At 36.0% G+C, this 22,402-nt stretch overlaps 1 protein-coding gene across 2 annotated transcripts in view; it reads right to left on the reverse strand.

The window, feature by feature from the left end:
* The window catches only part of COL22A1 (collagen type XXII alpha 1 chain), a 519,049-nt gene that overhangs the window by 463,179 nt on the left and 33,468 nt on the right, over positions 1 to 22,402 (reverse strand). For both annotated transcript variants that reach the window (XM_073679923.1, XM_073679924.1), the window contains exons 2-3: positions 17,455 to 17,596; positions 9,084 to 9,650 (exon numbers count right to left, since the gene is read on the reverse strand). In XM_073679923.1, coding sequence (XP_073536024.1) covers positions 9,084 to 9,650; positions 17,455 to 17,548 — 661 coding nt within the window. In that variant the 5' untranslated portion in view covers positions 17,549 to 17,596. The remainder of the gene's footprint in view (positions 1 to 9,083; positions 9,651 to 17,454; positions 17,597 to 22,402) is intronic.

A 22,402-nucleotide genomic window follows, 5' to 3' on the forward strand; every position in this document is an offset into this window, starting at 1 on the left:
CATAGGGGGCAGTATTATAGTAGCTATATTCTTGTACATAGGGGCAGTATTATAGTAGTTATATTCCTGTACATAGGGGCAGTATTATAGTAGCTATATTCTTGTATATAGGAGCAGTATTATAGTAGTTATATTCTAGTACATAGGGAGCAGTATTATAGTAGATATATTCTTGTACATAGGAGCAGTATTATAGTAGTTATATTCTTGTACATAGTAGGCAGTATTACAGTAGTTATATTCTTGTATATGGGGGCAGTATTATAGTAGTTATATTTTTGTACATAGGGGTAGTATTAGAGTAGTTATATTCTTGTACATAGGAGCAGTATTATAGTAGTTATATTCTTGTACATAGGAGTAGTATTATAGTAGTTATTTTCTTGTATATAGGAGCAGTATTATAGTACTTATATTCTTGTACATAGGGGCAGTATTATAGTAGTTATATTCTTGTACATAGGGGGCAGTATTATAGTAGTTATAATCTTGTATATAGGAGCAGTATTATAGTAGTTATATTCCTGTACATAGGAGTAGTATTATAGTAGTTATTTTCTTGTATATAGGAGCAGTATTATAGTAGTTATATTCTTGTACATAGGGGGCAGTATTATAGTAGTTATTTTCTTGTATATAGGAGCAGTATTATAGTAGTTATATTCTTGTACATAGGGGCAGTATTATAGTAGTTATATTCTTGTACATAGGAGCAGTATTATAGTAATTATATTCTTGTACATAGGGGCAGTATTATAGTAGTTATATTCTTGTACATAGGGAGCAGTATTATAGTAGATATATTCTTGTACATAGGAGCAGTATTATAGTAGTTATATTCTAGTACATAGGGAGCAGTATTATAGTAGATATATTCTTGTACATAGGAGCAGTATTATAGTAGTTATATTCTTGTACATAGTAGGCAGTATTATAGTAGTTATATTCTTGTATATGGGGGCAGTATTATAGTAGTTATATTTTTGTTCATAGGGGTAGTATTATAGTAGTTATATTCTTGTACATAGGAGCAGTATTATAGTAGTTATATTCTTGTACATAGTAGGCAGTATTATAGTAGTTATATTCTTGTATATGGGGGGCAGTATTATACTAGTTATATTTTTGTACATAGGGGCAGTATTATAGTAGTTATATTCTTGTGCATAGGAGCAGTATTATAGTAGTTATATTCTTGTACATAGGAGCAGTATTATAGTAATTATATTCTTGTACATAGGGGCAGTATTATAGTAGCTATATTCTTGTACATAGGGGCAGTATTATAGTAGTTATATTCTTGTACATAGGGGCAGTATTATAGTAGCTATATTCTTGTACATAGGGGCAGTATTATAGTAGTTATATTCTTGTACATAGGGGCAGTATTATAGTAGTTATATTCTTGTACATAGGGGCAGTATTATAGTAGTTATATTCTTGTACATAGGGGGCAGTATTATAGTAGCTATATTCTTGTACATAGGGGCAGTATTATAGTAGTTATATTCCTGTACATAGGGGCAGTATTATAGTAGCTATATTCTTGTATATAGGAGCAGTATTATAGTAGTTATATTCTTGTACATAGCGGCAGTATTATAGTAGTTATATTCTTGTACATAGGGGCAGTATTATAGTAGTTATATTCTTGTACATAGGAGCAGTATTATAGTAGTTATATTCTTGTATATAGGAGCAGTCTTATAGTAGTTATATTCTTGTACATAGGAGCAGTATTATAGTAGTTATATTCTTGTACATAGGAGCAGTATTATAGTAGTTATATTCTTGTATATAGGAGCAGTATTATAGTAGTTATATTCTTGTACATAGGGGCAGTATTATACTAGCTATATTCTTGTACATAGGGGCAGTATTATAGTAGTTATATTCTTGTACATAGGAGCAGTATTATAGTAGTTATATTCTTGTATATAGGAGCAGTATTATAGTAGTTATATTCTTGTACATAGGGGCAGTATTATAGTAGTTATATTCTTGTACATAGGGGGCAGTATTATAGTAGTTATATTCTTGTACTTAGGAGCAGTATTATAGTAGTTATATTCTTGTACTTAGGAGCAGTATTGTAGTAGTTATATTCTTGTACATAGGGGCAGAATTATAGTAGTTATATTCTTGTATATAGAAGCAGTATTATAGTAGTTATATTCTTGTACATAGGGCAGTATTATAGTAGTTACAGTGCCTACAAGTAGTATTCAACCCCCTGCAGATTTAGCTGGTTGACACATGCAGAATTAACTTGGCATTGTGACATTTGTACTGTAGATTAGCCTGGAAGTGGGAAATGCACTGCAGCAAAATTTTTTATTTTTTTTTTTTTAAACGTAAAAAGTTAATTCAGAGTGTCATTTATTATTCAACCCCTCAAACCACAAGAATTCTGTTTGGTCCCCCTAAAGTAGTAAGAAGTAGTTCAGGCACCAAGAATAATGAGCTTCACATGTGTGGATTAAAGATCTCTTTTGCCAGCCTTTTCTGACTATTTAAGACCCTCCCCAAACTTGTGAACAGCACTCAGACATGGTCAACATGGGAAAGACAAAGGAGCATTCCAAGGCCATCAGAGACAAGATCGTGGAGGGTCACAAGGCTGGCAAGGGGTACAAAACCCTTTCCAAGGAGTTGGGCCTACCTGTCTCGACTGTTGGGAGCATCATCCGTAAGTGGAAGGTTTATGGAACTACTGTTAGCCTTCCACGGCCAGGACAGCCTTTGAAAGTGTCCTCCCGTGCCGAGGCCAGGCTTGTCCGAAGAGTCAAGGCTAACCCAAGGACAACAAGGAAGGAGCTCCGGGAAGATCTCATGGCAGTGGGGACATTGGTTTCAGTCAATACCATAAGTAACGTACTCCACCGCAATGGTCTCCGTTCCAGACGAGCCCGTAAGGTACCTTTACTTTCAAAGCGTCATGTCAAGGCTCGTCTACAGTTTGCTCATGATCACTTGGAGGACTCTGAGACAGACTGGTTCAAGGTTCTATGGTCTGATGAGACCAAGATCGAGATCTTTGGTGCCAACCACACATGTGACGTTTGGAGACTGGATGGCACTGCATACGACCCCAAGAATACCATCCCTACAGTCAAGCATGGTGGTGGCAGCATCATGCTGTGGGGCTGCTTCTCTGCCAAGGGGCCTGGCCATCTGGTCCGTATCCATGGGAAGATGGATAGCACGGCCTACCTGGAGATTTTGGCCAAGAACCTCGGCTCCTCCATCAAGGATCTTAAGATGGGTCGTAATTTCATCTTCCAACAAGACAACGACCCAAAGCACACAGCTAAGAAAACCAAGGCCTGGTTCAATAGGGAAAAAGTCAAGGTGTTGGAGTGGCCTAGTCAGTCTCCTGACCTTAACCCAATTGAAAACTTGTGGAAGGAGCTCAAGAATAAAGTCCACATGAGACACCCAAAGAACCTAGATAACTTGGAGAAGATCTGCATGGAGGAGTGGGCCAAGATAACTCCACAGACCTGTGCCGGCCTGATCAGGTCTTATAAAAGACGATTATTAGCTGTAATTGCAAACAAGGGTTATTCCACAAAATATTAAACATAGGGGTTGTATAATAATTGACCCACACTTTTATGTTTAAAATTTAATAAAATTCAACTGAGCAACATAACTTTTTGGTTTGTAAGATTTATGCTTCTGTTCATAAAACCTACTCTCGTTTGCAGTTTGAAGGCTCTAACTTATTTGCATCTTATCAAACCAGCTAAATCTGCAGGGGGTTGAATACTACTTGTAGGCACTGTATATTCTTGTACATAGGGCAGTATTATAGTAGTTATATTCTTGTACATAGGGCAGTATTATAGCAGTTATATTCTTGTACATAGGGGGCAGTATTATAGTAGTTATATTCTTGTACATAGGGGGCAGTATTATAGTAGTTATATTCTTGTACTTAGGAGCAGTATTGTAGTAGTTATATTCTTGTACATAGGGGCAGAATTATAGTAGTTATATTCTTGTATATAGAAGCAGTATTATAGTAGTTATATTCTTGTACATAGGGCAGTATTATAGTAGTTATATTCTTGTACATAGGGCAATATTATAGTAGTTATATTCTTGTACATAGGGCAGTACTATAGTAGTTATATTCTTGTATATAGGAGCAGTATTGTAGTAGTTATATTCTTGTACATAGGGGGCAGTATTATAATAGTTATATTCTTACACATAGGGAGCAGTATTATAGTAGTTATATTCTTGTACATAGGGAGCAGTATTATAGTAGTTTTATTCTTGTACATAGGGGGCAGTATTATAGTAGTTATATTCTTGTACTTAGGAGCAGTATTATAGTAGTTATATTCTTGCACATAGGAGCAGTATTATAGTAGTTATATTCTTGTACTTAGGAGCAGTATTGTAGTAGTTATATTCTTGTACATAGGGGCAGAATTATAGTAGTTATATTCTTGTATATAGAAGCAGTATTATAGTAGTTATATTCTTGTACATAGGGCAGTATTATAGTAGTTATATTCTTGTACATAGGGCAGTATTATAGTAGCTATATTCTTGTACATAGGGAAGTACTATAGTAGTTATATTCTTGGATATAGGAGCAGTATTGTAGTAGTTATATTCTTGTACATAGGGGGCAGTATTATAATAGTTATATTCTTACACATAGGGAGCAGTATTATAGTAGTTATATTCTTGTACATAGGGATCAGTATTATAGTTGTTATATTCTTGTATATAGGAGCAGTATTATAGTAGTTATATTCTTGTACATAGGGGCAGTATTATAGTAGTTATATTCTTGTACATAGGGGGCAGTATTGTAGTAGTTATATTCTTGTACATAGGGAGCAGTATTATAGTTGTTATATTCTTGTATATAGGAGCAGAATTATAGTAGTTATATTCTTGTACATAGGGGCAGTATTATAGTAGTTATATTCTTGTACATAGGGGGTAGTATTATAGTAGTTATATTCTTGTACATAGGGGGCAGTATTATTGTAGTTATATTCTTGTACATAGGAGGCAGTATTATAGTAGTTATATTCTTGTACATAGGAGCAGTATTATAGTAGTTATATTCTTGTACATAGGGAAGTACTATAGTAGTTATATTCTTGGATATAGGAGCAGTATTGTAGTAGTTATATTCTTGTACATAGGGGGCAGTATTATAATAGTTATATTCTTACACATAGGGAGCAGTATTATAGTAGTTATATTCTTGTATATAGGGATCAGTATTATAGTTGTTATATTCTTGTATATAGGAGCAGTATTATAGTAGTTATATTCTTGTACATAGGGGCAGTATTATAGTAGTTATATTCTTGTACATAGGGGGCAGTATTGTAGTAGTTATATTCTTGTACATAGGGAGCAGTATTATAGTTGTTATATTCTTGTATATAGGAGCAGTATTATAGTAGTTATATTCTTGTACATAGGGGCAGTATTATAGTAGTTATATTCTTGTACATAGGGGGCAGTATTATAGTAGTTATATTCTTGTACATAGGGGGCAGTATTATAGTAGTTATATTCTTGTACATAGGAGGCAGTATTATAGTAGTTATATTCTTGTACATAGGAGCAGTATTATAGTAGTTATATTCTTGTACATAGGGAAGTACTATAGTAGTTATATTCTTGGATATAGGAGCAGTATTGTAGTAGTTATATTCTTGTACATAGGGGCAGTATTATAGTAGTTATATTCTTGTACATAGGGGGCAGTATTGTAGTAGTTATATTCTTGTACATAGGGAGCAGTATTATAGTTGTTATATTCTTGTATATAGGAGCAGTATTATAGTAGTTATATTCTTGTACATAGGGGCAGTATTATAGTAGTTATATTCTTGTACATAGGGGGCAGTATTATAGTAGTTATATTCTTGTACATAGGGGGCAGTATTATAGTAGTTATATTCTTGTACATAGGAGCAGTATTATAGTAGTTATATTCTTGTACATAGGGGCAGTATTATAGTAGTTATATTCTTGTACATAGGGGGCAGTATTGTAGTAGTTATATTCTTGTACATAGGGAGCAGTATTATAGTTGTTATATTCTTGTACATAGGAGCAGTATTATAGTAGTTATATTCTTGTACATAGGAGGCAGTATTATAGTAGTTATATTCTTGTACATAGGAGCAGTATTATAGTAGTTATATTCTTGTACATAGGGGCAGTATTATAGTAGTTATATTCTTGTACATAGGGGGTAGTATTATAGTAGTTATATTCTTGTACATAGGGGGCAGTATTATAGTAGTTATATTCTTGTACATAGAAGCAGTATTATAGTAGTTATATTCTTGTACATAGGAGCAGTATTATAGTAGTTATATTCTTGTACATAGGGGCAGTATTATAGTAGTTATATTCTTGTACATAGGGGGCAGTATTATAGTAGTTATATTCTTGTACATAGGAGCAGTATTATAGTAGTTATATTCTTGTACATAGGGGGCAGTATTATAGTAGTTATATTCTTGTACATAGGGGGCAGTATTATAGTAGTTATATTCTTGTACATAGGGGCAGAATTATAGTAGCTATATTCCTTCATATAAGAGGTAGTATTATAGCAGTAATATTTTCATAGATAGTGGGCAGTTTTAATGTTTTATTTTATTTATTTAATTTTTAAAGATTCAACCATATGATTTGCATTAAATGAAAAGAAATTGTTCAGTCACTGTACATTGCTAATGTTACCAGAGGGATTTTACTAAATCTCTTACTAACACAATAGTTTGTCTGGTTGTGTTTCGTCTGAACATGCCAGGACACGGCCGAGTCTGTGGATGTTTTCCTTTATCACTCATGATTGCCTCTCTGAATTACATACTTGAAAAGCTCCTTCATTGTCCTAAGCTCGTGGAATAGAATCACTTCTGTCTTCTTAAGTGTTGATACAATGAAACAATATTTTTAATGGAAAAAAGTAGAATAGATAAAGTAGAATATATATATGTATATATATATATATATATGTGTATATATATATATATATATATATATATATATATACTGTATACATACATGCAATAATTATTAATTTTTATAGTGTAGTACTAAAAAAGCAACTCGGCTCATACGGAGAGGTTCTGAGATCCATATTAATGTTCAGAGGGTAAATTTGATTTATATCGTTATTTTATATTCATACATATAATATTTGTATAATTGATATATAAAAAAATAGTTATTTACCTAATTTAATACATTTTGTATTTTTTCTATTGTCTGTGAGTCTACATTTACACATAGAGATCACATTGTGTGACCTTCCTTTTGAATTTGTGATAAAGGAAGGTGATATTGATGTACAATGACCTCCAGACCTCTGACCATGAGGCTCTGAACTGACTAATCCCAATAGGATTAATCAGGTCAAGTTGGAACAAATAATCTGACACCCTTAAAGGATAAAGGCATTTTCAACAGCTGAGATGACCACACATGTTCCTATGAGCCCTCAATAAATGTACAGCACATAGCACGGACAACACTGACTTAACAAAACACACATTTGCCTAAATTATTAAAAATTTTAAAATAAAACATTAAAATCTAAAAAATTTTCAAAAATTATATAACACCCTATAGACATTGTTACCACATACTGCCACCAACAATGAACTTGACATGAGATGACAACCAGTTGTCCTGTGAGACATTTACAAAGTCCCCAGACAGCTACCGGACGGGCGTTCATGGATGTGGCTTGTCTATTGCGAGGAAAAAAAACAAGATCGGCATTGAAATTCAACAAATTTTTATCCTTCTCTCCCCTATATCATCTGTATGGGAAGAGGAAAGGTGCCACCATGCATAGAAGATGGACTGCAGGTTTCAATGACTTTCTATAATATGTTAGTCTTGAATCATACGCATGTGAAACCTGGACAGTAAAGAAATGAGATAGAAGAAGAATCGACGCCTTCAAAAAAATGTGGTGCTGGAGAAGGATCTTATCAACACCAGAGATGTCAAGAAGAACAAACAAATCAATCTTGGAACAAATCAAGCCAGACACGTCACTTGAAGCAAGGATCACCAAGCTACGACTTGCCTACTTTGGACACATCATACGAAGAGAGGAATCACTGAAGGAGGACATCATGGTGGGAAGAACAGAAGTAACAAGGCGAAGAGGAAGACCAGCAATTTGTTGGCTTAAGACTATCAAGATAACGGCGGAGAAGACCCAGGTGGACCTATCTAGGCTTGCGAAAGATCGATCTTCCTACAGATCATTCATCAATCAAGTTGCCATGGCTCGAGATCAAGTCGAAGGCCGTGAAAAAAAAAAAAAAGTCTGAGTATCATCTACATCTATCAAAATGTTACATCTAGGGCACAATAGATCAGCAGGAAAGCGTTTAGAAGATCAGGTTGTCAATGAAACTCTTTGCTTCACTTAGTTAGTGCGAATCATTAGTGGTCTCTGATAACTTAATCCTTCACTTGTCTAAAGGTGCAAAAACAGCTCAGATAACAATCGGCCTAATGCTCATTTGGATGACAGTTATCTGTTTTGAAACCCCTACAGGCATGCACCCCCGGCTTAGTCGAGCATGCATCTACAAGTATTAGCAATGGAAACAGAGTAGGATGCTGCCAGGCACTTCTGGCACTGATGTTCCTACGTAGATCAAATATTGAAATTCAACATGCCTTATCCTTCTTTCCTTTGTCATCATGTGTTGAGGTGAAATCAGGAGTTCATCATAGTTGCCTTAATTCAGGGTTTGAGGGATCATTAATGGTCCCATTAGCCTCCTAATGTAGTTGTTTATGGCCAAAGAAAAATTGGACTTGGTTAATATGGGTTTAGGGATAACTAGATGTGATCACTGATAATTGTAGTCAATCAATCTCCCATCTGCACCCAATAAAATTAACTTAATCCTTTTTTTAATGAGCTGTATAAATGGACATATAAAAAAAGCATAAAGTTAAAAACAAAAAATGTCACGATAATTGCATCAGATCACACTGCAATAAAACAACATCTCATCCGTTGGAAACAAAATGTAGAAAAATGAGTCACCTACTTTCACAAAGTCTTCTTCTCAATATCCCTCGGATTTTGTCGATGGCGTTGTAGTCAGAGACATGGAAGACATGAGCAGACTTGGGTTCTGATGCGATCTCCTCCAGCTCTTCTTTGAGAGCTTCTCCAACACCTACAGCAAAAATCCTAATTCCAGCTTTATGAGCGGCCGTCGCTGGTTCTAATACCAGATCTTGACTTCTTCCATCGGTCAACAAGATGGCAACTTTTTTAATGGCTCGTTCTCTGGGTCTTCCGCCAGCCTCCTCGGAAAAACTGTATGTTGTAATGAATCTAAGAGCATCTCCCGTATTGGTGTTTCCTCCGTAGTACTTAATGTTCCTGGCGGCTTCTTTTACATCTTCACGAGTCTGAAATCTCCCCAGGTCGAATTCTGTGTATGTTTTACCACTGTATCTTACAACCCCCACTCTTGTCTTATCTGGTTCAATCTCAAAAGTATCCACCAAGTTTGAAACCCATTGACGGACTTTTTCAAAGTCTTCCTTGCCTACACTGGAAGATGTGTCCAAAATGAAGACCAAATCGTAGTGGACATTCTTACAACCTATGAAATCAATGGAAAAAATAATTAAAACAAAATATTTAAATGCAAATTTTTTTTTTTTATAAATTCTGAATGTAAAACCTGTGAACCACTGAACATTATATTATAAAAAGATTGAAACACTTTGGAAAACCATTTTTGAAGGGAATGTCCAGCCAATCGCTTTTTCTTTTTAAGGCTCTGAGGCTCGTCTCCCGAAATCTCAATCTGCGCATGCTCCGCCTCTGGTGGCCGTATTCCTGAAGCCCCCGCAGTGAATTGAATGGGAAAGGGGACTCCACTCACCGGCGCCGACATCTAATGAGCGCCCCAGCACCACAGTATCGCCGCACTCCTGCCGCTGCCGGCCTCCTGAAGCAGGAACTCTGCCTCATGTGACCACGCTCCACCGCCACCGACCTCCCCGGTAAGCTCACTTATAAGATGCACCCCCATTTCCCTCCCAAATTTGGAGGAAAAAAGTGCGTCTTATAATTCGAAAAATACGGTATATTGTTTTTGCTTTTTGTTATGGAGACGTATATTAAAAAAAAAATGCCCTTTAATATTTTATTGCAATGTCAATTTGTAAAATTATTAAAAAAAAGTGAAAAAAAATTACGATCACATTTAAAATATTATTTGGAAACCTTAAGAAAAAAAAAAAAAAGGTCATTAAACTCCCTAACAGTTACATCAAAAAATAGATAAAAAAAAAAGTTCTGAAAATGTTACTTTTCTTCATTAATTGATATCTTTATAAAGTGTAATTGATACATAACTCTCCCTTTAAAAAAAAAACTAAATTATGTTGAAAAATATTTTTGTCCTCCTGCGTTGAGTTGGACATCATTTTTTCGTTTTCATCATCAAAGCCGTGGGAGGTCTTAATTGTTGTTAGAAAAGCTTGAAAGGGAACTTTCTCAGGAAAAGTAAATACATTATTTAGCACTAAAAAAATGTGTGAAGAAATACAAAAATTGCAAAAGAATAAAAAACAAAATAAGTGTTTCCACCGGGGATTTTCAGATTTTTTTATTCCTAATTTCTTGTTGTTAATTTATGCACCTTATGTTATATTGTAGCATCAATTGGAACTCAAAAATGAGAAGTATAAAGGAGCAATAAAAAGGAAAAAAAATATTATTATTATTATTACTATAAACGATATTTTTGTTTTTTTCATTCCGGATTTATTATCAGTTCTACCATTGTAAATATTTGTCCAAATCACAGAAGATATAATTTATATAACGTTTTTATCCTAGCAAACCCCTTGCTATGCAGTCACTACAATGTACCCACTTTGCATCTCTTTAGGGAATCTCTCTCCCATGTCCCCCCCATCTCACGACATTTTTTTGTTCTTCTGCCTCTTTTGTTTCGTTCTCTTGGAAGAAAAAAAAAGATTGAAAAGGCGACTGGTGGATGTCAGATCTCCGCTGACCTCTGCCAAAGAAAGGTAACGTCCTATAAGACTCCCACATTATTAGATTAGATGTGGAATGGGGGAGTACCGACATTTGTATACATAGGGAAATGCGTTGGGTGTTCAACATCTTCCCGTTTCGAATCTAAGGCTCAAGATCTGACTGAAACTTCTGGGAAGATTTGCACAATTCAACATAACCAGAAGTTACTAAAACTTCAGTAATATCAATCTGTGTAGTAGGGAAGGGATTGTGAATCAATGTCACCGGCTTTGGTGAAAGTGACAATCGCTGGAGAGGAACATCAAGAAGACCCATGAAAAGGGAATGGTGGCCACTGACAATTCCTTTCTCCTTCATCTTGATTCCTCTCTAGTTTTGCTAGTGTCTTTATCATTACTGGTGACACGTGTCCGTACCTGCAGCCAGTCAGGTAGGACAGGTAGTCCAGCTCCTCTAGAATGGCACAATCATGGTGCCTCCACAAGAAGGTTTGTTGTGCCTCCACCGACAGGCTCCGGACAGGACATAGGCCATTACACAAGGAGAGCCAGACAGGGCCTGTCCGTAGAAGGGCCTCAACGCCACAGCAGGGCCTGATCTGCTCCTTTGTGCAAGTGGGGGAAGAAAGGAACAGTGCAAGCCCTCCACCGGCTACTTTTGTGCATGTTTCTGACTTAAGTTAGAACTAGACTCCAAGAGGGTCCAACATAGTGGGACTTGATCTCACAGCCCAACATCATGCAGATCAATTGCAATTCACCAGAGAACGCCAGGATGGGCAGGTCCACCATTAGTGCCCAATTCTGGTTACAGATGAAAGCAATGACTCTGACAATATAACAGAGTCTGGAGACACCATGATGAACCTTATCCAGCATTGCCGGATTGGTGGTGGGACAGTGATGATCTACAGAGACATCCTTAGATTGAGGTATAAACCTCCATTTGATAGTCAATGGTTCCTGACCGATCTTAGGTGCAAGGATGAAATCCTCACAGCTCTTATCAGACCTTACGCTGGTGCAGGAACCCTGGGTTTCTACTGGATTAGGACACAGCCCAACCTCACGTGACCACAAATTGTGGGCAGTGGTGGACAATGAAGGCATTGAGGCCATTGTCTGTTCCCCAGACCTGAATCTAATTAAGAATCTTTGAGATTTTCAAATGTAATTTTTCATTCATCAAGATGTGATGTGCGAAGGAAATAAATAGATATATACAGTATATATCTCATCCCACATCAGATACAGATCAGCTTCTAAGCTCGAAGTGCTTTACTTAATATGTACAGTGTGTATGGAAGCAATAGCGACCATGCCGTCATGTGCACGATGGTATCCGCTATTTTAAACTTTTCTTTTTTGGGAGACATATTTCAATTATTTATAAGTTAACACTGACATCTCAAGGCGGAATTACATGATTCTATTTTCATACTATTCATAACGATCGGGAGCTGATATGTTCTGGTGAATACAGTATATATGTACAGTATATATTTGTAGAGTAGAACAATACTGCGAGTCATTTTACTACAGTTTATGCACAAAAAATGAAGCAGATAATATACAATGTACTGTATATTCAAGGAAGAATAATAGTGGATATATTATTGCACATAGGAGCAGTATTATAGTAGTTATATTCCTGTACATAGGGGCAGTATTATAGTAGTTATATTCTTGTACATAGAGGCAGTATTATAGTAGTTATATTCTTGTACATAGGGGCAGTATTATAGTAGTTATATTCTTGTACATAGGAGCAGTATTATAGTAGTTATATTCTTGTACATAGGGGCAGTATTATAGTAGTTATATTATTGTACATAGGGAGCAGTATTATAGTAGTTATATTCTTGTACATAGGGGGCAGTATTATAGTAGTTATATTCTTGTACATAGGTGCAGTATTATAGCAGTTATATTCTTGTACATAGGAGCAGTATTATAGTAGTTATATTCTTGTACATAGGGGCAGTATTATAGTAGTTATATTCTTGTACATAGGGGCAGTATTATAGTAGTTATATTCTTGTACATAGGGGCAGTATTGTAATAATTATATTCTTGCACATAGGGGCAGTATTATAGTAGTTATATTCTTGTACATAGGAGCAGTATTATAGTAGTTATATTCTTGTCCATAGGAGCAGTATTATAGTAGTTATATTCTTGTACATAAGAGCAGTATTATAGTAGTTATATTCTTGTACATAGGGGCAGTATTATAGTAGTTATATTCTTGTACATAGGAGCAGTATTATAGTAGTTATATTCTTGTACATAGGAGCAGTATTATAGTAGTTATATTCTTGTACATAGGGGCAGTATTATAGTAGTTATATTCTTGTACATAGGAGCAGTATTATAGTAGTTATATTCTTGTACATAGGAGTAGTATTATAGTAGTTATATTCTTGTACATAGGAGCAGTATTATAGTAGTTATATTTTGTATATAGGAGCAGTATTATAGTAGTTATATTCTTGTACATAGGAGCAGTATTATAGTAGTTATATTCTTGTACATAGGGGTCAGTATTATAGTTATATTATTGTACATAGGGGTCAGTATTATAGTAGTTATATTCTTGTACATAGGGGTCAGTATTATAGTAGTTATATTATTGTACATAGGGGTCAGTATTATAGTAGTTATATTATTGTACATAGGGGTCAGTATTATAGTAGTTAAATTATTGTACATAGGAGCAGTATTATAGTAGTTATATTCTTGTACATAGGAGCAGTATTATAGTAGTTATATTATTGTACATAGGGGTCAGTATTATAGTAGACACAGAGGCAACTTCAGCTCACCCAGGTCAGGATACTCCATGCACGGAACCTTGCAGTGCGTCAAAGGATAATTAGCAAAGGAAGAAACAATCCAGCAAAGGGAGGAGATCCAAAAAAACTTGAAGTTTATTGAAAAATCTACAAATCCATAAAAACCTGCATGATAATTAACCACAGCAAATGCGTTTCAGATGTAGCACATATTTAGTATTATAGTGGTTATATTCTTGTACATAGGAGCAGTATTATAGTAGTTATATTCTTGTACATAGGAGCAGTATTATAGTAGTTATATTCTTGTATATAGGGAGCAGTATTATAGTAGTTATATTCTTGTATATAAGGGGCAGTATTATAGTAGTTATATTCTTGCACATAGCAGTATTATAGTAGTTATATTCTTATACATAGGAGCAGTAATATAGTAGTTATATTCATGTACATAGGAGCAGTATTATAGTAGTTATATTCTTGTACATAGGGGCAGTATTAGAGTAGTTATATTCTTGTACATAGGAGCAGTATTATAGTAGTTATATTCTTGTACATAGGGGCAGCATTATAGTAGTTATATTCATGTATATAGGGGGCAGTATTATAGTAGTTATATTCTTGTATATAGGGGCAGTATTATAGTAGTTATATTCTTGTACATAGCAGTATTATAGTAGTTATATTCTTATACATAGGAGCAGTGTTATAGTAGTTATATTCATGTACATAGGAGCAGTATTATAGTTACATAGTTACATAGTTACATAGTTTATAAGGCCGAAAAAAGACAAGCATCCATCCAGTTCAGCCTATTTCTTGTGCACTGCAGCTATTCCGCAGCGTTGATCCAGGGGAAGGCAACAAAAAAACATATAGTAGTTATATTCTTGTACATAGGGGCAGAATTATAGTAGTTATATTCTTATACATAGGAGCAGTATTATAGTAGTTATATTCATGTACATAGGAGCAGTATTATAGTAGTTATATTCTTATACATAGGGGCAGTATTATAGTAGTTATATTCTTGTACATAGGAGCAGTATTATAGTAGTTATATTCATGTACATAGGAGCAGTATTATAGTAGTTATATTCTTGTACATAGGAGCAGCATTATAGTAGTTATATTCTTGTATAGGGGCAGTATTATAGTAGTTATATTCTTGTATATAGGGAGCAGTATTATAGTAGTTCTATTCTTGTAAATAGGAGCAGTATTATAGTAGTTCTATTCTTGTACATAGGAGCAGTATTATAGTAGTTATATTCTTGTACATAGGAGCAGTATTATAGTACTTATATTCTTGTACATAGGAGGAGCATTATAGTAGTTATATTCTTGTATATAGGGAGCAGTATTATAGTTGTTCTATTCTTGTACATAGGAGCAGTATTATAGTACTTATATTCTTGTACATAGGGGCAGTATTATAGTTGTTCTATTCTTGTACATAGGAGCAGTATTATAGTACTTATATTCGTGTACATAGGGGCAGTATTATAGTAGTTATATTCTTGTACATAGGAGCAGTATTATTGTAGTTATATTCTTGTACATAGGGGCAGTATTATAGTAGTTATATTCTTGTATATAGGAGCAGTATTATAGTAGTTATATTCTTGTATATAGGAGCAGTATTATAGTAGTTATACTCTTGTACATAGGAGCAGTATTATAATAGTTATATTCTTGTACATAGGAGCAGTATTATAGTAGTTATATTTTTGTACATAGGGGGCAGTATTATAGTAGTTATATTCCTGTACATAGGGGGCAGTATTATAGTAGTTATATTCTTGTACATAGGGGCAGTATTATAGTAGTTATATTCTTGTACATAGGAGCAGCGTTATAGTAGTTATATTCTTGTACATAGGGAGCAGTATTATAGTAGCTATATTCTTGTACATAGGGGGCAGTATTATAGTAGTTTTATTCTTGTACATAGGAGCAGTGTTATAGTAGTCATATTCTTGTACATAGGGAGTAGTATTATAGTAGTTATATTCTTGTACATAGGAGCAGTATTATACTAGTTATATTCTTGTACATAGGGGGCAGTATTATAATAGTTATACTCTTTTACATAGGAGCAGTATTATAGTAGCTACATTCTTGTACATAGGAGCAGTATTATAGTAGTTATATTCTTGTACATAGGGGCAGTATTATAGTAGTTAAATTCTTGTACATAGGAGGCGATATTATGGTAGTTATGTTCTTGTACATAGGGGGCAGTATTATAGTAGTTATATTCCTGTACATAGTGGCAGTATTATAGTAGTTATATTCTTGTACATAGGGGGAGATATTATGGTAGTTATGTTCTTGTACATAGGAGCAGTATTATAGTAGCTATATTCTTGTACATAGGGGGCGATATTATGGTAGTTATGTTCTTGTACATAGGGGGCAGTATTATAGTAGTTATATTCCTGTACATAGGGGTAGTATTATAGTAGTTATATTCTTGTACATAGGGGGCAGTATTATAGTAGTTTTATTCTTGTACAGAGGAGCAGTATTATAGTAGTTATATTCTTGTACATAGGGAGCAGTATTATAGTAGTTATATTCTTGTACATAGGAGCAGTATTATAGTAGTTATATTTTTGTACATAGGGGGCAGTATTATAGTAGTTATATTCCTGTACATAGGGGGCAGTATTATAGTAGTTATATTCTTGTGCATAGGGGCAGTATTATAGTAGTTATATTCTTGTACATAGGAGCAGCATTATAGTAGTTATATTCTTGTACATAGGGAGCAGTATTATAGTAGTTATATTCTTGTACATAGGAGCAGTATTATAGTAGTTATATTCTTGTACATAGGGGGCAGTATTATAGTAGTTATATTCTTGTACATAGGGGCAGTATTATAGTAGTTATATTCTTGTACATAGGAGCAGTATTATAGTACTTATATTCTTGTACATAGGGGCAGTATTATAGTAGTTATATTCTTGTACATAGGGAGCAGTATTATAGTAGTTATATTCTGGTACATAGGAGCAGTATTATAGTAGTTATATTCTTATACATAGGGGCAGTATTATAGTAGTTATATTTTTGTACATAGGGGGCAGTATTATAGTAGTTATATTCCTGTACATAGGGAGCAGTATTATTGTAGTTATATTCCTGTACATAGGAGCAGTATTATAGTAGTTATATTCTTGTACATAGGGGCAGTATTATAGTAGTTATATTCTTGTACATAGGGGCAGTATTATAGTAGTTATATTCTTGTACATAGGAGCAGTATTATAGTAGTTATATTCTTGTACATAGGGAGCAGTATTATAGTAGTTATATTCTTGTACATAGGGGGCGATATTATGGTAGTTATGTTCTTGTACATAGGGGCATTATTATGGTAGACATATTTTTGTACATGAGGCAGTATTATAGCAGTTGTAATTTTGTACACAGGCGGGGTATTATAGTAATTATCTTTTTGTACTCGGTGGCAGTATTGACACACGGTTTCTCTTTCTGGTGTATTTACAATTCTGACATACTCTTACCCTTGCACTAGACATAAGTTGGTGTAATAGTCTTGCCTATTGTATCTTGCAGAATACCTTACCAGCTCGCTGAGCCTGTGAGTTTCCTCCTCCAAAAACCAGGACCAAGATCAGCAGTAGTAAGGGAAATATTCGACACCCCATGGTGATCCGCATTTTTGCAGAGAGTCCTTAAATTGGCATCGGTTCATTTAAAATATTCACCTATTGAAGAAGAAAACAGTACGTCAGGAAGAACCAGAACTGTCAATATTTTTGTGCTGATATTAAAAGAGACAAATAAAAAAGGATGAATGCTGCATCTTCTGCTATTTGCCCTTGGATTTGTCCAAATAACCCAATGGTCAGTTCTCTTATTAATTATAACTCATAAGGAATCAATCAGTAATTGGGCTCCCATGAAGGCTCCACTTTTTTAAAGCCATCTACCCAATACTTAACAGTTGGATGACAAGGGTCCGAGGAAATAAATCGGACACGTGCACGACCTCATTGAATAACATTGGTTTGAGCGCGATCTGATGTTTTGACGGGTCGCACTCGGACCGAACCTACGGCCGTCTGCCCGAGCCATAGGATCAACTGTGGAGTGTGAGAGAATTTTCTCTGCCTAAAATCTAAATCTACCCAGGTTCTTTCTTTTCATTGGTATTTGCAAATATTTCTCTAAATTCCAGGATAATATAGGTAAAAAGAAAAGTTGATAAGTAGAAGTCGGAGATTTTTTTCTTTAAGTTTTTAAAAAAACAATGATGTAAAAACAATTACACCACTGGCATACAATTGTGAAGCTTATACATTTGATAGCAAAGAGGAGCCTAAAAAGTGTAAAAAACAACAAGACCTGATGCAACAAAGTTTCCGTAAAAAGAAAGCTAGATCTGTTATGGCTGTGACCGCAGTAAGCTGAAAATAAAAAATTCTTCTGACCATCCGAAAAAGTGCATTACCAACACTTACACCACTAAAAGGCTTACAGTAAATGACATACTTTACGGCAGGGGTGCTTTGCGGCATAGAGCTGCCTTTTTTTCCTTTTTAACGCATGTTCTAAAAATGAGCAGACTTTTGACATTTTCAATCGTTAGTTTTGTAGAATTTTAAAAATGCAATTTGAAGCGTATCGCGAATACAACAAAACATCCAATTGCCCTGTAAAGATGTGTGTAACACTCTGAGGTCTCCTAGGTCTGTATTTAACACATTTCAATCTCTTTACAACAAAGACAGCTTTAACATGCATGGCTAAGGGTAAACAGATGGTAGCTGTTTTTCACTGACATGCTGCTACACACTACAATGTTTATTCAGTGATTTAATGCTTTCTATATCTACCTATATGGCTATGCTCTGATATCCATTCACTATCCAGATTCACTACAAAATGGCTGCAGTATTTCCTGCCTCGGCTTTTATAGAGGCTAAGATTGGGGGTGACCATGTGCTGTGATGTGATAGTTACTAGGCTTTATGGGAAAGCCCACACAGTTGAACTTAAGGTCGTGTGAGATTTATCTGGCTGATGCAATCTTCTGTTTGGTGTACAATAGCATCAGTCATTTTTGAAGATTGTTCAAATTTGTCAGGTCCAGCAAATTTTCTAAGCAAGAAAACAAATTTGATTAAATTACTGTTATGGCTGTATAGGCACACTCACCCAGATAACATACAAACCAGGAGAGACAAACACTGGAACCCGACAGGTCCCTGTTCAGACTTGGAAAGTCTCTAATCTGACCCTGATTTTTCCCTGCCTGACCGCGGAGGTTGGCACCCTAAATATGGCACTCAATGTTGACTTACCCTGAATGTCCTTAACCACACCCTCTCTACAACAATGTGCAACGCTAAAACAATAGTAACTATAAAGAGAAATACATAAAAATCTGAGGAAAAGGCACAGGCCTATAAAAGACATACGGGAAAGACGGTAGAAAATAAGAGGAACCACACGACAAACGGAATACGTGAAAAACCTCCCAGACCCCAAATGTAAAAGAAAAGAAAAGGTACTGGGGAGGAAGACACACAAACAAACCATAGGAAATGCAACAAAAATCAACCAGGAAAGATAATCCCTAGCTAAGGATCTGGATCTCCAAACACTAGCTGTCTTGAAATATAGCCAGCAATGACTGAAGGTGCAGAGTGAGTATAAATAGCCCCTTCCAAGAAGTAAAAGGACAGAACCAAATTGGGAAGTGAGAGACACCTGAATTGAAGAAAACCAAAGAATGGAAAGAAAAGACAAAAGAACTATCAGCAGTTGGACAGAGACCAAACTGGCTGTGGCTCAGCAGAAAGGGAAACCGACCATACAGCAAGAGGTCACCGGATCGAGTTCCAAAAATGAGGCATGACAATTACCATCGATTTGCTCATTTCTGAACTATTCATACATGTATTTTTTTCATAGTTTATTGGTTGACAACTTCTGCCATTTTATATATGTATAACGTGTATAAGCATGAGTCTCAATGTGTGTTTTTCACATATGAATTTCTGTATACACAGAATAGATCATGGCAGGAAGGCCCAGACACATGTCTTGCACAAGAGCTCTTTAAATCAGTGACTGATCCTAACAAAATGGCATTAACTTTTTGCCATTGATATATTTATGATGGTTGTTGGGGAACAGGGATTTTCCTCCTGGAGCTTAGGCATTAATTTGCTATTGTAAGTCATAGCAGTATGTTGTTGAGTTACCAGATCTTGGAGTTGGTGTAGAAATCGGTGAAGAAAAGAAAAAGTTGGTCTTGGATCATTGTGGGTTGTGCCTCAGGGATTGGGCAGCTATTTAAAACAGCCATCTTAAATTGGTGAAGAGAAGTAAGTTTACTGTAGCTATGTTATTCAGGTTGGCCTGAGATCCTCATGGGTGGTGCCTCGGGGAATGGGTGGATATTTAAAATAGTTATATGTGGTTGGCCATGCTGGCCCGCACACTCGCACATACAGGAGAGGTGTGGTTAGTCATCAATGTGGATGATGAGATAGGCTAGTAGAAAACTGTAGGCAGTGGGCATGCCACTAAGAGATGAAGCCATTATTGTCTGAGATGGATACATCTATCTCTCTGTATAGAACTCGTATGTTCTATACTAAATTTGATTACACACAAGTGGCTTAAATGTCACTGTGATCAAAAAAGGCAAGCAGTTATATCCAAGCCACAATCCATACATTCCCAGGTTTTATCATCCGGAGTATATTTAGGTAACGGCAAAATAAAGAGTATGAGCTCAGCTTCAAAGCCAAGGATGTCCTCAAAAGATCTTACTTTTATTTTACCAATGAAAGTAGAACCAACACAGATATGTGTAACCGGTGTCATGTAACATCCCCAAAATAGTAGCCACATTTCATAATGTCCTAATCACCCATGTCAATGGTAAGTACCTCGTAAATCATGGTAGACAACTAGAGTAACATCTACAAACAATTCAGTAGCTTTGAAATCGCCCTGTTGACGTGTTCTTCCTCAACCAGCAAGATCATAGCTGTTGTCATCATGAATAAGACATAACCTACCGAAACATATAGACCAGTATGTGGGCCTCCGGTATTTTTTGATACCTTACTTTAAACCATGATGGAATAATCATAAAGTCTTATGGGATTTTCTTTGCATTGCTGGATTGTTTCTAAGCTTGGGAATGAAATCACTCAGTATTTTAGGATCGTACAGATAAAACCTTAAGTAATGTGACCTCATCCATTGGAATGGGTTCTCTACTGGTCTTTACCAGCCTAAGAAGTTCAATTTGAAGATAATCAAGACATTACTATAGTTGGTGTAAATGGATACTGTGAAGACCCGCGGTCTTCCGTGGGCTTAACACTACTCAGACCACACAGGGTGCGGGTAAAACAGCGTCGCAATACTTTATTGAATCACAAAGTGGACAATAAACACTTAGAACAGGCACAGAAAATACCCAAGATGGTAGAACATTACACAGTCTCACCCTTCTGCTTCTGCCTACCTGGGATAGAACAGCTGTGACTTTGGAGACTTCCAGGGCCAACTACCTCAACCAGTGGCCCCCTGCTTCTGGAGGGCCCCCACAGCGAGAAGGTGGCGGCAAGCTTGAGAAGCTGGCAGTCCATCGAGGTACGAGGCCAGGAGACCCGAGGGTCTCACCCTGGCCTCTCTGAGAGTTTCCATGAGGTCAGATGACTGGCTGGTTCCAATCTGGCTTCTCCGAATGTCTCCACGGGTTCCAGGTGACTGAAGGGTCCCTCCTGGCAACCCCAAACAACATATCCTTGGGCTCTCTGATGGTCAATGGAGCACATCCGAATCTTAACAGTCAGGGTCGATACCCTTAGGCTAGAATAATGTAGAATCCAAATCTGAGTCTCTTTGGGTAATGCCATGCTATGCATCTACCACCCTGAAGGATGTCTCTCATTCTCCTTGTTAAGTCTTTCTCCAGTCTCTGTTCCAAGTCTCACTGCTACAGAAGCACATGTTCTTTATAATAGTTACAGTTGTCCTTTAAAGTACACATTCACAGGTTAAGAATTAGGGATAATATTATTCCACAGGGCTCGAGTATCCACAGCTCATCCCCGAAGATTGACTAGCAAACACCCTACAATGGTATTTAACATATCTAGCAAACAATGATTGTTCAGAGTCCCTTTATGGCAGACGATACATTGTAAGAGCTGATATAAGATGTTGATAACAGCCATTCATCAATTACCAATATCACCTCAAGTGATCAGGATTCCTCCAGGGAGATGCAGAAACAGGAAAAATCTGGAGCATTTCTGCATCGTGGGCACATAGCCTATCAATGACTGACATGGACACAGATGGTCAACAAAAAGTCTGAGGTCAAGGGCCAATGGCTGCATGGTGGAGGACTGAGATGAAAGCGGAGATCAGTCTCACGATGAAAGCTCGATATTCAGGGCAAGCTGACCACTAGACATCCAGATAATAACATAGGACAGGGCTATAAGGTGCCAAGCACACCTGTTGTACAGCACAATAGC

The sequence above is a fragment of the Phyllobates terribilis genome, unplaced genomic scaffold (genome assembly GCF_046119375.1).
Source record: "Phyllobates terribilis strain yellow unplaced genomic scaffold, ASM4611937v1 Scaffold_4__5_contigs__length_816908805, whole genome shotgun sequence".
NCBI classification, from domain to species: domain Eukaryota; kingdom Metazoa; phylum Chordata; class Amphibia; order Anura; family Dendrobatidae; genus Phyllobates; species Phyllobates terribilis.